Source organism: Apis dorsata, unplaced genomic scaffold (assembly GCF_000469605.1).
Source record: "Apis dorsata unplaced genomic scaffold, Apis dorsata 1.3 scaffold_104, whole genome shotgun sequence".
Taxonomy (NCBI): Eukaryota; Metazoa; Arthropoda; class Insecta; order Hymenoptera; family Apidae; genus Apis; species Apis dorsata.
The window spans coordinates 233,401-250,042 of NW_006263402.1; the positions used below are offsets into that span (position 1 = coordinate 233,401).

The 16,642-nt window shown below is 38.7% G+C and overlaps 1 protein-coding gene across 4 annotated transcripts in view; it reads right to left on the minus strand.

Moving 5' to 3' along the window:
* LOC102678491 (mediator of RNA polymerase II transcription subunit 12) overlaps positions 1 to 16,642 on the minus strand; it is a 94,599-nt gene that overhangs the window by 4,403 nt on the left and 73,554 nt on the right. For 2 of the 4 annotated variants that reach the window (XM_031508831.1, XM_031508834.1), the window contains 8 exons: positions 9,921 to 10,055; positions 7,345 to 7,509; positions 3,721 to 3,855; positions 2,776 to 3,045; positions 2,224 to 2,598; positions 1,577 to 1,999; positions 1,135 to 1,435; positions 1 to 1,026 (listed from right to left, as the gene is read on the minus strand). In XM_031508831.1, coding sequence (XP_031364691.1) covers positions 1 to 1,026; positions 1,135 to 1,435; positions 1,577 to 1,999; positions 2,224 to 2,598; positions 2,776 to 3,045; positions 3,721 to 3,855; positions 7,345 to 7,509; positions 9,921 to 10,055 — 2,830 coding nt within the window. Of the gene's footprint in view, positions 1,027 to 1,134; positions 1,436 to 1,576; positions 2,000 to 2,223; positions 2,599 to 2,775; positions 3,046 to 3,720; positions 3,856 to 7,344; positions 7,510 to 9,920; positions 10,056 to 13,382; positions 13,854 to 16,642 lie in introns of those variants that run through there. The other 2 variants (XM_031508833.1, XM_031508832.1) reach the window with 2 other exon arrangements.

Here is a 16,642-nt window from a genome sequence, read left to right on the forward strand (position 1 = left end):
TCACGTGATTCCAATACGCTCCGTTCTGCTCTTGGGACGGATTCGACGGATTACACTGACCCTCTGACGCCGGGTAGACCGATTTCTCGGATTGCTGCTCGTTGTGCACTTCGCCCGAACACTTAGACTTGCTAAGCTGAGAAGTGGTCCTGAGCGGAGGAGGCGGTGGAACCTTCGCCACGTGTAACACTTTGCCAGCACTTCCGTGGAAGCTCTTCCTCATCAGACGACTTCTCTCCAGATTCGGATTGCTCGTACTGCTCGGGCTCCCGTTGCTATTTCCGGTGAACTCGAGATGCCCCTCTGACAGGTAACCGCTCAAAGATTGGCACACCTCGTTCCCCTTCAAACCCACACTGGAATCGTCCACCGACTGCTTTGGCAAGGTGTTGGAGGCTCCCTCCGCGCTAGCATTCGTTTGTCCATCCTGCCCTTCGCGCAGATCCGGCATGCTTCTGTTCTTCCTCTTGATCAGCCCACCCATTAACAGTTTCCTGCGAATCTTGTGCTGCTTCTTGCCCTGCTTCTGCTGCTCCCCGCCCGTGCTACCAGACTGAGAATTTCTCGCGTTGTTGGCAACGTTAGTGTCAACGTTCTCCTTCGACTTGTCCACTTTTGCTCCCTTGGGCGAGGGAGAAGATCGGGTGGGCGCGATGGAGAAGTCTTTCGAGACGTTCTTGTTCCTCTCCTCGCTGCGTGCCCGTTTCTTGTCCTTTTTGTCGTCGTCGCAACGCTTCGTACGGCTGAACAGACCCGTCCTCTGCATCGGCCGATCGTACAACATGTACTCTTCATCCTCGATCACGTTCACAGCCGTCGCCTTGCTGCGCAGAGTCTTCTTTTTTGGCAACGTGGCATAAATCTCTATGCTCTTCGTGGTAGGCTTGTCGCTAGCCGCGGCTGGAGCGTTCACCAGAAGTTCTCGACTGTTTTGCCTGGAATGATTCCCTTTGTCTCTGGAACTTTGTCGAGAGTGTTGGCCTGATTTACTGTTCTCTCGAGAATGCCTGCCTTCTAGCGCGCCTTCTACAAGTATACACAATTATACATTAAAGATATACAAAATTACAAAATTAGTTACTAATTATTCGTTCCATTCAATGTATTTTTTTTTTCTTTTTTTAAACAACAGACCTTCCTTTTCTCCATTGGCCGTTGCTTGCTCCTGCAACATCCTTCTGTGCAAACTCCTCGTCCTCATCACGCAAGTATTGTGCTTCATCCTCGCTATGGTGATCGTGTGAGGGTTGTTGTACGGCGCGTCCATGGCAGCTCTAGCTTTGCTGCTGGCTGCGCTGCACAGAGCAACAGCGGTGCTGAGATCCCCTGCATCCTCGGCCGCTCGGGATTTGTCCAAGAGCGCGTCGGTTTCCTTGCAGAGACGTTCGCAGTCGTCGCCTGAGGAAGCTTGGTAGCCTTCCGGGATCTGGGCAAGCTGTCATTTAAGTAAATCGATTTGAACTCTAAGTTCAATTAATTACAATTACAATTATCTATCTGTCACAATTCCACAAATTCGATATAACACTTATACTATATAATACCGTGAAATACATTATTTGCCGTAATATCATACCTGCAGATTATGCTTTAGACCCTGTTGAAGCGGAAGGCTGTCCGTGGAAGACAAGGAATACGAATCGTATCCGGCGTCGTAATGGCCGCTGCTGCTGCTCGAGAGTTCTCCAGATTTGCTGGTCGGGCTCTTCGGCACGCCCGAGTTCCTCTGCATTTTATTGACGATGTACAGATACGGATTGTCCATCGTCGTGGAGGAACTCGAAGAGGCGCTGTTTCGATCGCCCGACCAGTTCCCGGAATCCCGCCTTCGCGGCACGTTCAAGTGATCCGGAATACTGATGGCGTCCTGCGGTGTCGAGCCCGCGCTCAGGCTTCGTGTCAGCTGCATTTGTTGCTTCTTCTGCTGCTGCATCACGTTCTCGACCGCGCGTCGACTGATATATTTCGACTCCACTTCCCCGTCCACGGTATCAACACCCTTCAACAACAAAAGTAACAAAAATCTTTTATTTACTTTCGTCTTATATTTATTAAAAAAAAAAAAATTGTAGGATATAATCATGAATTATTAACTATAAGAATAACTTTAAACTCAAAAAATTTATTTTAAAGAAATTTTTTTTTTTTGTTTTTATTATTCTCTCGAATTAAAAATTTTCTGTTATATATTTTATTATATACTCGTTGATCATCGAAACTCACTTGATTCCCAAATATATTATTCTGTATATCGGTCAGATTCTGATAATCGCTGTAAATCCTACGCTGCGTATAAGGGTGAGGGGGGCTGTCGGGATTGGGCGTGATGGCACGTCTGGCTGTGCTGTTGATCGATGGTTTTTCCGGGCTGGGGGTGATCGATCGTCGAACATTATTCTTCGGGGGTGTCTTCAGTCCATTTCCGTTCGGGAAAGGAGTCACGGTTTTCGGGGCGTTTTCCGTGTTCACTGGAGTCCCGCCGGGGGTTGCATACAGTAGAAGCAGCGGCTGATATCTGCCCCTCCTGCATTTCTCCACCACTTGCTCCCAACGTGGACCAATCTCCTTCACGGTCGCATCGTCAAAGTAGATCCATACCTGAACCAGGACGAGAAAAAGGTAAATAAAATTCGAATATTTGACGTGGCATATCCAAGGAACAAAGTGCTGCTTGGAACACGATATAAACACTCGAAAGATTAATTTCTATGTAATTCGAGGATGATTTACTTATCCGGGTAATTGAGGGTTAAACGGTGTAATCTTTATGCAAACCTTGAGTTTAGTGTGGAAGAAGAAGGTGGAGTAGTGTTTCCCGTAATACGTAACGACTCCAACGAGATTATGCACGGTCGAGGCACCCCATCTAGAGTCCACCACGCTGTGGAAAACATCGCTCAATCTGAGGGACGTTCCCACGGTAGCGAAAACGTCCATGATATGCTCCAACGAAGGCCGTTCGCTATCCCATACGACTCCGACGGATACGATTTCCGGTCGGTTCATCAGGGTCCGACATATTTGTATTTTCGCGCCGCAAGAGCTCTGTGAATCAAAAAAAAAAAGTTCGTTTTAATATTTAGTTATAATTTCGGAGAGTCTAAAATTTCTGAACGAAGCCATTTAATTTTTCAGATTATTCGAATTTATCTCCGAATGAATCGTCTTCTTATTTCGAAGTTTTACTTTTTCTTTTCTTCAATTCTGCTGAATTTTTGATTAATTATTGGTCAATCATCGAATAAAACAAATATAATTGACTAGCAATTGTATAAATCGATAACGAGCAAGTATGTAATTATCTAACAATGTAATATGAAAATTAAGGATTGATCGATGTATAATTATTAAATTATTGATTTCTTAACACGTATATCATATGATCAAGGGCGATAATTATTTATTCTTTCCAGTTAATATAGAGAGAAGAATTTCTCGGTTGCAGATTATAACTGAATACTACAGCACTTATGCGGTCGGCCAAATAGCCCGTGGGTGCTCGAACGATAATTATCGTTCCACTTCAAAGAGAAAGTTCGCGGGATATCATTTCCAAGAAAGGCCAAAGGAGAGTGTATCCGATCTTGTCGAATGAATCAAACCGGAATCACCGGAACTGCTTCGAAATGCAAACTTGTGAATCGTTCGCGGAGATTAAATATTTCACGGAGTTGTGTAAAGTGGAAGAAAGAAAGTAGGTATATTTATAAGTTAACTCACTGGACAATCTCTGATGTCGCCCATGCCTCCGGCTTTTCGAAGGAGCTGACCGAAAAGATCGGGACTGTTTCGAGAATTCGGTGGTGTTTGTCGAGCCTGCGACGTCAGTGCTGATGCTGATACGTAGTGAACCATCTGGAAATAAATTTAGATTTGTAAATATATGGGGAAACGAATAATTTATGAAAGAAAATAGGAAAGAAAATTATAATCTATTAAATTATTTCTCTTGATTTTTTTTAATATTCTATTTTTAATTAATTATGGTTTACAGTCTACATTTGCGTTTTTTATTCTTCGTTACAGATTAATAATTTTTCATTAATATGTATTAATTTGTTACAGGTAGAGGTTCCAGAAGAGGTTTAAGAAGATATCCATATAAAAGAAATTCATATATAATTTATCTTGCGTAATATTTTCAGAGAATTTTAAATTGCAATTTAACAAAAAAAAAGAAAAATAAAAATTCTCTCTTCGACTCGGAATAATAGTAGCCAGCTGGTAAAAGCGATCGGCCATGACCGATACCAGATTGCAACGAGTTTCGCGTTTTTATAATCGGCAGATACAAGCTCAGAGGGAGAACCAACTCCACCCACGTGAATTGTTTCTGGTCTGTGCTCGGTTAAGCTGCGCATTGATTATGCTCGAAAGGGCACTGCTTTTGTTCTTTACCCTGCGTTAGGAAACGTCCACTTTTCTTTTCAATTCTTCGAGATTCGACGAGATTGAGAAACACGTTAATTCGCTTTGATATATTATCTCGAATAAGAACAAGATTTGAATGGTTTGAATAGGGATTCATTTTTTTCTTCTTTCTTTTGCTTTTCAGAACTTTTTTAGAATGCTTGAAAAGGATTTTATTTAAAACATTCGTGTTGCAATTTTTATTAAAAAATCCTGAATTCTTAATAATATTTTAAGGAAATAAAAATTTCTGGGGAATTCTATAATTTCTAGGGGATTTCTAATTAGGTTTCTTCGTGATTTCTTTGTGATTTCGAATATATTATTAAATATTTAAAAAATAACGAATTCTTAGTAAATTTTGCTCTATTAAACTTTGCTTTAAATTTTAAAATCTTCGTAAAAATTTTATAACAGACAGAAAATTACAAGAATTTCTCGGAAGTTGGACCACGATTTTCGCAAAACAAAAAGCTATTTCTCGTGGAATGAATTAAAAAATTAATGAAAGGGAAAAATGAGATATACCCGATGAAAGTATAACGAGGTGCGAAGTTCCCAGAAAATTATATAATTTTATCATAGAAAAAGAGTAATTACGAAGTACCACGAGCGAAATACGACTTTCGTTATTGCATTTGTTCAGGACCCGTGGTTGGTTTTGGTTTTCGTATCGAAACTTTGCCACAAGTAATTCCATGTTGCTAACTAGAAATTTAATTAACTCTTCCATACACCGTGAGATATATATTCATTCCCACGATAAAGAAACGTGTCCGGCTCTTTTAATGTTCTTTGTTAACTTATTTAATAGATTCATAAAAGTAATCGATAGAAAGTTTTTTTTTTACTCAACATTAATAAATAATAATAATAATTTAATTATTTAATATCGCAATATCAAAGAATATCTTTCTAATTTTATATTTTCTAATTTTATAATTTGAGAGAAAAACAATTATAATACGTTATCTTATACTCGTATAAAATTAATTCAAAAATTTTCTTGTCAAATTTTCTATTTTAAATTCTAAGGAAATATTAAAAAATATTATATAAAATTCATTTTATATTATATTCCAAAGTAATTCATAATATATTCAAAAAGATATTGCATTTGTATAATTACATTATGCAATACTTGTTTCAACTGCAGTTGTACATTCAGGTCAACAATCAATAGAAATTATGCATTTCCTCATTCTTTACCCACTCTGTCGTATAACAGAAACAGTTTCACAAACACATTTCTCTATGCACGAGGAAATAAAAGTTAACCTGAATATATCGCGGACGAAAGCGAAAATCGTGAATATCACAGTATAAAACGCGAATCACAGAATCAGAGAGAGGAATAATCGAGAGTTTCACTTTTCTCGTCGAGGCGGAAATAATCAAACTCGTCGAACTAGGGCCAGTTTACCAGAAACGCGATAACATGTTGCTCTACACGTTCACAGTTTATTAAGTTTCTCGAAACTTGGTGTAAAAACAAATACTTCATAATTTTTTCTACTTTTGTTACTTCATTATAGAAATAATGATAACAATAAAAAATTGAATTTCCGTAAAATTCTCTATTAATTAAAGAAATATTGATATTAAAGAATTGTTTAGTAGAATTTCAAGAAAACAAAATTCTAGGGAACCCTAGATTTTCTAATTTTATTATAATCTACAAACACGTTTATTATTATACGAATTTAAAAATCAACTACTTGTCAACCCTTCAATAAGGATTAAATCAAGTCCCATTAGACGAACTCTAAGAAACTTCAGCAGATCCCCATTTCGAAGCAATTACAACCCCTCCGATTGGTCTCGGTGCCTATTACCAATTTCAACTTGGCTTCCCACACCCCCTCCAATCGTGTTTCGAGTTTATTGCGCGAAACAGTATCCCATCGACCCTCAAAATCCATCCTCTTCCATTCCTCTTCCATTCCTCTTGGTCGTTCGCGGCCAATGAGCCGTCAAATCCCGATCAGCTAATCCGTTTACACGACGCGACTCGATCGTTCAGTATCTAGGCTCGCTTGGGCTTCTCCCTTAAGTCGCTTAAATCGCTTAAACTCTGTCCCTCCTCGAAGGGCTAACTTTCGTTTACCTTCCTCGTTAACCCTCTTCGACTACCTGGACCACCCCCAAACGAATCGATCTCACGAGAGGATACGAAAGAAAACTTTACGAAATTTTACCTGAGATTCTCCTTCATAGATCTCCGGATCTACCTGCTACAGGCTACGTGAGAAAAGAAACGTTCGATGGCAAGGAAACGATCGTGTGGACAGATGGATCGAATGGTCGGGGGGAAAAAAGAGGAAAGATAAACTATTCTCTGAATTCTCCTTGAAACGTAATGGAACGTTTCGCAAGAAACACGTTTTTCCGCGAGTTGCGCGCTATCGAGAGATTCTGTGTTGGATATGAATATGAGAGGAATGACGATAGATGGAATGTTTTTAAATACAATGAAATCTCAGAGACAAAGTGGAGGTAGAAAAAAAGAGAAGTTGATGACGAAAGAAATTGATTACAACTTGTAAATGACTGGGATGAAACGATGTTCTTGTGCTTATTGTTCAGCGATTCTTTTATCAGTTTTTGCTACTCGATTTTTTGGAATATGATTAAAAAGTTTTACGTTGTTGTAAAAATAGTTGAATAAATTGAAATTGATCTTAAACAATTTAATGGTTGCATTAAATTGAACGTAATACGTTCAAACGGAACTCAAGATTTGTAAAATTTACTCGAGGAATTTACTTGCTTTTCTTCAATTCTCTATATATTGCATTGTCCGTAAAATTCTCAAATTAATCAGGACACTCTTAATCAATTGTTATCAAAAGCTCAGTGGCAATTTATTCATCAGTTAGGCCACGTCGATTAGAATTCCCTTTGACGAGAGAAGAACTCGTGGACCAGACTAACCTGTGTAAAAGGCAGAGGCTCTGAGGTGGCACCGCAAGCTCCGCAAACGCTTTGCTCGACCAATGTCATGGCGAACTTTTGATGGGGCACGCAGTGTCTGGCGCTGCACATGTCTTCCGCCTCCCCGCTGGCGATGTGAAGGTGTATACGCAGAAGAATGTTTTCCTGCAATAATATTCCTCCTTAATATATCTCCATTATTGTCGTGTTCGATGATACATCGCTAAAAATAAATAAGATCCTGATAATCGATTATGGTAATTCGAAAAAGGATGCTCGTCATGTAAAATGTGATTAATTTACTTCACTGTTCTATTGCTTCGTAAAGAAACTAATAATTATTTTTCAAAAAATATATCGATTGAATAATTTATTATTAAAAATCTAACGACACTTTTTATTGTTAAAGGTGTTTTGCGAAAATTCTAAGAGTAAGAGTTATAAGAGAGTTATAATATTCTCAATTATTATTGAGAATATTTAAAATATGGAGAATATAAAACGAATCAAAATTTGTGGATATATTTTTGATCGTATAAAAAGCATATGCAACAAAGGATCGGATAAAATTCCAAATGACAAAAGACACGAAGTTAAAAATAATGATTTCGAAGCGGGAAAAGCAATCATGCAAGCCCATGAGGCATTCGCGTAGAAACTCGTATATTATGATATTCTTTTCTCTGCCATCCTTCCAACCAGCGTTGCTGGAAGAAATATAAAGCGAGTCGTAAATTTATCCGAATGGCAGCAAGTCTTGAAACATAAGTATCCGCTCCGCTATTAGGAATTTAAAAATATATCCATCCACGTAACTAATGGAAGATAATAATGGAAGATATTATAATTGAAATTTATTCGATTCTAAATTTTAGAAACTTAGAGATATTGCATCGCAACGTACAGAAATTTCTTATATCAAGATTGTAAAGCAACCTTTGACTATAGATAAATTAACTAAGAGATGTTAATATTGGAAACTAACAGCGTATGTTTGACAACTTTCAATTTGACGAAGAATACCACTGTCTTCTCAAAAACAGACGCATAAACGATATTTTCATCTTTATTATCGTACAATTATTTCATTCTTTAAGCAACAGCTTGCATACCAGGACAATAATCTAAACCAGATACTAAACTCAGCCTACCATAATCTACCATCCTTCCAATCAATCCAACGTTGGAATGGTGAGAATATCCCAAGGCCAACGACACGAAATCCTCACTGCCACGATCGAATCGTTTAATTAGTCGCTGAAAGTAATCCAATCAGCATGCCCTGAAACGCTCTAGATACGCATGTCCCTGCGTTTATTACACTCGTGGACTGCATTCGTTATACATTCGTTTTACGTGGCCGACCGATGTCGACACACACGCACACACATACACGCGCGCATGCGCATACGAAACGACACCCAATCTAAACGTGACTCCCGTGTAAACGAGAAAGTGAACAACCGGTGCGTATTCGCGCAGAGTCACCTACGGCCACGCTCGGCTGAGGCAATCCGCGATACGCTCGGCCACTGAGAGCTGCAACTGAGAGGAAACGTGGAACTGGTTTTGCGCGATGGAATATTCAGGATCGTAAACCGCTCGGAAAATCGAAGGAAATCGCAACGCATTAGACGTCGTGAATGTCGAAACTGAGAGATTAATGCGATTGCGGCCAATAGTTGTAAGGGGGAGTGGATAATGGCCGATCGTTCTTATGAATGGGCAAAAACAACTGGAAAAATGTACCACGAGCTCTGTTCGGGATTGGCAAGATTATGGAAGTGTATGATGAAATTTTTACAGGAGATTATAGAATAATTTGTTCTTGCATCTCGATGAAAATTATGGATATTTCGTGTACTGATTTATAAATGAATTTTTTTTCGATCAGGGATACAAGATGCACATATTGAATGCAATGGAGATTAATGGATGATCGTAATTTTTGTATGAAGATGAAATTTAAGTTCATAATTGATATGACGTTAATAGTTTGCGAATATATTGACAAATATATAATAGCCTCGAACGCATTCTATTTAATACTACATTTATTATGTTGCAACTCGTTCGTGATACCGTTACGCTACAATAAGCAACTCGATAAAACTGTCTTTCTCGACGTACATTGACATACATACACGAGCACGTATTACAGTTTATTACTAAAGAAATGATATCGAAAATCACGAGGACTCATCAACCCTTCTGATTCTGATTCTAAAACTACAACCCAATCGTGAATATATACTTTCCCTCATTCATCCCTTTCATTCTTCATCTTCACAATCCACCTAATTAATCTCATTCATCAAATTTTCTGAAAAAAAATAGACTCCTTTCAATTTTGATTCAAAATTGGACTTCAAAATGGGACTCAAAGAATTCTCAACCGTGATCTCATTTATAACGTATTATTCTTCCACGCATAAAAGACAAATTTTGTACACCGTTCAACAAGAAATCTACCAACTTCGTGCATACGGTTCATTTATATATATAATATAACGATACATCGGTGCGTTGGAAAAGACTTAATAGGCGAAAAGAAACTAGGCAAACTAGCCACTTACGAAACATTCCGCCGCGTCGTCCATGAATCCAAGCTGGAATCTTTGCTGATCGAGAAAACTCTCGGCGAGAGCACGGCGCAGCGTGTCAGGAGGCAACGCGCTCTCTTGCGAAAACTGCAGCTGGGAGAAAAGGTCCTGCAACAGACAAGGTGACGAACGAATTACTTAAATGGTAAATGAAAAATAAAGGGAGGCTTGTTGGAGAGGGCGGCTTTTGTTGGAGGGAACACGCTCGAGGAATTGTTTAAAGCGTTTGGTTGATTAATGGCTTATCTCAAGAGGCCTTTCGTTCGCCGTGATATTATGCGGCGCGGGCTTAACGAGTCGTTGTTGCTATTGTTGCATTTGAAAAGAATTGTTTTACGGTCAATCGTGCATTTCACGGTTCTTGCGTCGAAGTGGCTCAAGGTAAATCTATTTTGTTTTGAAGAATTTTTGTCACACGTAGTGCTATTGAGATTGATGCACTTGTTGTTGATGGAAAATTCGAATTCGATTGTTTTTTTCTTTTGTTGAATGGGTATGCAATTGCAGAACAAATTTTTTATCTTTACAAATTAGATAAACGAAGAAATGTAAAAAGAAAAGAGAAAAATTGAAGCAAACAAGATGACAAGAGATATTAAAAAGATATACGATAAGGCACGTCAATAGTGTTGCAATTTCTGCTTAATTGCATTGATAAACGTTTTCCTTTTTACGTTTGCTATATATATGATAAGCCTGAAGATGAGTTCGGTTGCTAATAACTCGAGTATTCAATTCAACGCTGGTGACATAGCGTTAAACGATGAAACGTTTTGATGAATAAGGGTATTTGAGGTCTATATGCGGTCGTTTCGTGAACAGAATAGGATACGAGAAGCGCGAGTGCACGTGTCGCAAAGACTGTGTAAATATCTCTGTTTGTAGGACACACGTATCGCGTTACCGATGCAAAAGATGCACTGGCCACGAGGCATGAAGATATATTGTGTAATATCGTATGAAACTTCTCGAGCATTGGATAACAATTACCATATAAATGTCATAAAAATATGAATTGCATTGTGCAACATTATTTATCAAATTTATACTAATACATAATATATATATATTTCAGAATTATTTTAATTTTGAATATTAATTCACAATAAATATTCTTTTATACAATTTTTCATTATTTTTCAGAGGATTTAAACTTGAAACATAATAATTAATAAAAAATTAATCTTCGAAAATAATTTTTTATAAGAAGCAAATTTTGTCAAAGAAATAAATTTTCCGCCTTTTGGTAGCCGAATAAAAGAGAGGTTTCTTCGTATAATTTATTCATGAATTCGAACTCGAAATTTCCATATTAAAGTGATCCTGTTTTGGGCGACAGGTACTTTTCACCTTTCTTGAACCTTTCATTTCCATACAACCTTACGATACATTTGTAAATGTCAAACAATTCTATTCAACTCATTCAAACTGTATCGATTCATTATTCTAACAAAAATATTTTAATAAAATTCTTCAAAATTCGCTGAAATTACCTCGAAAAATCTTAAACACTGAAAGATATTACTTCATTCGTTAAATATTCAATTTACAAATATACAACATAAATATTGTATATCAGGAAGAAAGAGATAATTACTATCAACAAGTTTCCTTAAGAAAAAATTAATAACAATAGTAGATAATAATTTATTTCACACCGAAATAATCAAAAGACACGTCACAGTTCCACCGATAAGTCACGACCAAAAGCGGAATTAACGAAAATCTCGAGGAGCCGAGTTGCCCCGCCGCGTATCAAGCGCCGAATGGATGCAAAAGGAAACTCATAACGCCCACGTACTCTCAATTTCCCGTTACGTAAACGTATGCAAATCCAGCCTATGTAAATGGGATCGGCAACCCGAACGAAATCCTCCTTTTAAACGTTTTCTTTCTCTCTAATCAGCATAACAGAGGCATGAACGATTTCGAAACTCGATTCGATCCTCCTCCTCCTCCTCCTTCGATCCTGGAAAATACGTCGAAAATTTCGATCCATCCGTCTGTTTGTTCGAAGATGCGTTTTCGAAAAAAGGTGCAAAAAAAATCCACGATTCCACGAAAAAAAGAAAGAGTTGTACGAGTAAACGAGTTTAGTTTCGCAAGTAAACGGTGGCCACGCGTAGAAAGTCGACGGCACCGCTTCGGGCTGCTTGCTCAACGCGTGCACCATTTCGAGGCGCAGCGACGAGAAAAAATGTTAACGAAGAGGAGGAAAAAATGGGATACGAGTTGCGAGGAGAGGAGAAGGAGCGAATGACGTGTTTGGATCTATCGATCGATCGGTTTGGAAATTTTTCGAGGGGAAAAAACGTTTGATGATGAAACGAATGCGATTTTTATATCGAAGGTAGAGAATAAATTAAAATTTTGCATATTTTACGTTCGATATAGTTGTATTATCTTGGAAAGTTTAATTTATTAAAATAATTGAAACAATAAATAATTAAAAATTATTTTGTTCGATAGGGAAGAGTAAAATTATAACTATAAGAAAATCTGCAAAATAATCTGCACAAAGAAAATCGATGCACGAGTTATGGAATCGAAAGAACCACCAAGTAATGGTTATTGGAGAAATTTTTCAATGAAAGTCGTTCGATGAGATATCGAATACCGCGAGGAGAAACGGCTCTGCTCGGTTGATGTTAAGACGACGATGGTCTTTGTCCACGTGCGTCGAGAAGGATGTCGCACCTGTTGGAAGCAGGTTGGCCTCGTATCGAAAAAAAACCAATCCACTAGTTGGAACTACGTGCTATCGTGAAATCGATGAATGAAAGCGACCATGAAAATTCCAAGATTTATTACAACGCCATATACTAACTCTGTTTCTCTGAATTTCTGGAAATCATTGTTATGATGTTATTTCATTGATAGAATTAAGAAAAATTTTGAAGAATTTTTATCTATCAAAATTGTTACGTGAATTGGAAAGTGATAAATATTTTTTTTTCAAAAGTAAAGCAAAGTAAATAAAGAAATAAATTCATCATTTAATATTAAAACTCGATGAAGAAACCATACCTGCGTCTAATAACAAGTCAGAATCACGAAGGAAATCCGTTCGAATACCGTATAAGAAATCGACCACTAATGACACTTTAAAGATGGGCCATGTGTTATTGCTCCAAGTGCTTTCGCGCACAGAGCCACTAATTTCTTATCTTTCCAGGCTTAATGCGTTTTGAAGAATGTCAACGACGTTTCACAGGAAAAGAGAGACGTGTCCATTAACTTTCTTAAGTATATGCAAAAAAAAAGTTCAATCAGGATTGCAAGAAATTACGTAACAACATTTCTAAAGCATATACATTCGTAGATATAAATTTTCATATTCGTACGATTGTAAAACTTTTGCTGTTAAAATTTTTATATTTTTCTTTTTTCTTTTTACTTTTAGATATAATGATGAAGCTATAGGGTTAAGCATACTTTTCGTAGATCGTTCAACTCGATGTTGGACGGTGTGTCCTCTCTTTCCATGCCACTGTCCTCCTCCTCCTCTTTCACCGCTTCTTCAACTTCGACCTTTGCCACCATCTCGTCCTTCTTTTCGTGGTTGAGCGTCGTCGTCGTCGTCGCCGACGCATCCTGCCTCACTTTTATCCACTTCAACATTTTCTTCTCTCTGATTGTAAACTACGAGTATATTCGTTTCATCTTCTCCATCCCCTATCGTTTCCACAAGTGAGTCATACTTAGAAATCTTTTCCTAGATTTTTTTTTGAATTAAAATAACATTTTTTCTGGATAAACTTGCTCGGTCCATAAGATAACGCGTCCTCGTTTCATTTTATGAAACCACTTATTTACAAGTTCAACAAAAATTTCCATTCCACTTTGTGTAAAGTATTTTTTAATTTAAGAAAAAGGAAAGGAAAAGAAAGTATTTCTTTTTTTCTACATTCTTCCGAAAAAGAAAATCCAAAAAATAATTTCTTGAGATTATTATTTTCTTTAATGACAAAATATTTCGTGCACACACAGACACACACGATGAACAAAATTTTTCTCAAAATTCACGAGATTACAAGCACAAAAGATTACACAAACGTGGAAACGCGTTCAAAGTAAAATTGCGTTTTGAAATCGAGATAAGAGCAGCGGTCGAGGCGAGCGACACGGTCTCTACGACTGGTCCCGAGCAAATACAAATTCTCACTCGGCTAGGCTCCTCTCTCTGATCCTCCCGTGGAGAGATAGTTCTGTTTGCAATGTCTACACGCGCGATTCGTTAACCCTCTCCAAGCTTGATCCACTTGCTGCACTTGCCACGCAGGATTTTTTTCCTTTCGCGTCCTTTGTCATCATTTTTTTTTTCTTTTTTTACTCTGATAACGCCTTATAATCCCCTCTATTTAACCCGCACTCTTCTAATATTAGTCCAAAGTAAATAAGACAATTTCAAATTTTATTTTTTGACCATTATCTAGTACGTCTTATCAATAACTCTCATTTAGGATTGTTGCATAAAAATCAATTCCTTCCGAATCAATTTATCGGACAATAATTGAAATTATATCAGATAGAAAATATTCGAGTTCGTCCAAGGTTTCATGGAAGGAAAAAAAAAGAAACGCGTGTACGGAAACAGGTGGCCAAGCGCTGAAAGAGGCCCCGGCAGATGATCCCTTTGCAAACATATATCGAGGATTCGTATCCAGCAATTGCATGCCGGATGTACCGAGAGAGAACCCGTTGCCAGACGAGTCGTAGACTCGATTAAAAACATAAACTCGTTTGGCAAGTGAAGTCACCTCTTCGATCTACGAGCCAAGTGATCTTTCACGGCAACCTGGATAAACGCTGTGAACCCTCTCCTTTCCTCCATCGTCGATGCTGGGAACCCTCGATAAATATTCCTCTGGGGTGAGAGGGGAGGAGCAGGAAAAGATCTCCAGATAAACTCCTTCTTCTCGATGAACAGTTAGACAAATGTTTTAATTATTATATGCGTTTTTTCATTGAACTTCCCGGAAAATTTTCCCCGCTTATTGTTATGTTATTGTGAATTGGTGCGATCAGGAAGCGTTTAAAAGTATTATTCCCCGATCGGTAAAAGGAAACCCTCTCTTCTTCCGGGCGTTAACGACTCGTTGCATCTCTCCCTTTCGTTCCACTTCAGCGTGCCACGTGCTTCTGCGCACGACGTGGCTTCTTTTTTTTTTTTTTTTAAATTCTTCCACCGAGTTCCCGTTCGTCCGGTTAAAAATTCACCGAAATTTCGACATGTGTACTCTTGCAAACTCTTGCAAATTAATTTCAATTAAAATTAATAAAAATAAAACGGTAATTCCTCATTCACGTTTTATTATATATACTTTTGAACGCTTAATTTCCGCATTTATCTTTCACTTTACTCGTAAATAATTCATAGAATCGAGATAAATGTGAGCGCATTAAAGAATAACACTTCCATCCCCTTCCCTTTGTTCTATTCTTCGAACGTGTATACAGTTCGTTTCCACTTTTATCGTGTATACACGTTTCATAAAATGGTTGTAAGAAACAGTAGAAGAACTTTAAAAGCGAGCATTAATGTCTTAATCTTTCTCGCCTTGTCACACCGCTTCTACCAGTCTCGCTCTAAACAATCTAAACCCAGTTACACTGGACGAGAGTCATCAAGCTCCTCGAACAAGAAATCCGTTGCTTTCCTTCGCTCCCTTCTCGGCCACAGAAAAATCACCAAGAGATTCAACTCGCATGGAACACCATCACCTGCATCAAGAAGCCACAATCAACGGTAACTCGTTCCTTCGACAACCTCCTCTTCCGAACATCCTCTTCTTCGTCGCAAAGATCGAAACAACCGATATTCGACTTCTCCCCATTTTTATACCGTCTAATTTCATCAGGATCTGATCCAAAGTTGTGGATTCGTCGTTTCAATCGAAGTTTCGATCTTTAAATCTTCTGAGTCGCTCTTCAGGAAACGAAAAGTCACGATGCCAACGATTGCTCGTTCCTCCTCTTTCGATCGAACTTCCGATCTTCGAATCCAGCCATTCTTCAGGATTGGAGATAAAAGTCACACAATATCATCGATCGATCGTTAAATTCATCACTTTTTCCAGGATTGGGAATCACGATATCAACCCCCTCGAGCGAAGTTTTGATCTTTCTCTATCCTATCTTCGTCCAAATGAATCAAAGCGACGACACTCGACTTCAACCCTTCCAATCGAGGTTCTAAGCAACGGAGCTTGATCGGATATCGGCGAGGGTTGGCGGTAAATCCAAAGATGACGAGCCGAGGAAAGACTTCTCTCGCGTCGTGGAGGAACGTAGAGAACGAGCACGAGACTACCTGCACGCGGCGCCGTGCGCTCGTACCTGAAAGCAGCGGCTCGCACTGCGCTCGAGAACGAACCCCCCCACCCTTCGTTCCGTCTCTGTCCCTCGTGTTCCTCGGCGCACAGGCCCCTCTTCTTTCCCCTTGCCGCGGCAACAGGGCCCTACATAGATCCGAATGACGTCACCTGGTTAGCTGTCCTACGTTCACCAACCTGGCCGACCAAAGGCCCACAGCCAGGGCTGTGCGCTCCTTGGGCGCTTTTTCTCCTGCCCTCTTTCTCTCGATTCTCGTGATACTTTTCGTTGAAAGGCGAGAGATGAGCAATTTCACGTGATTGAAATCGCGATCTTGTTGCTCCCTTTTTTTTTTTTTTTGGTTATTTTGACAGGTGGAT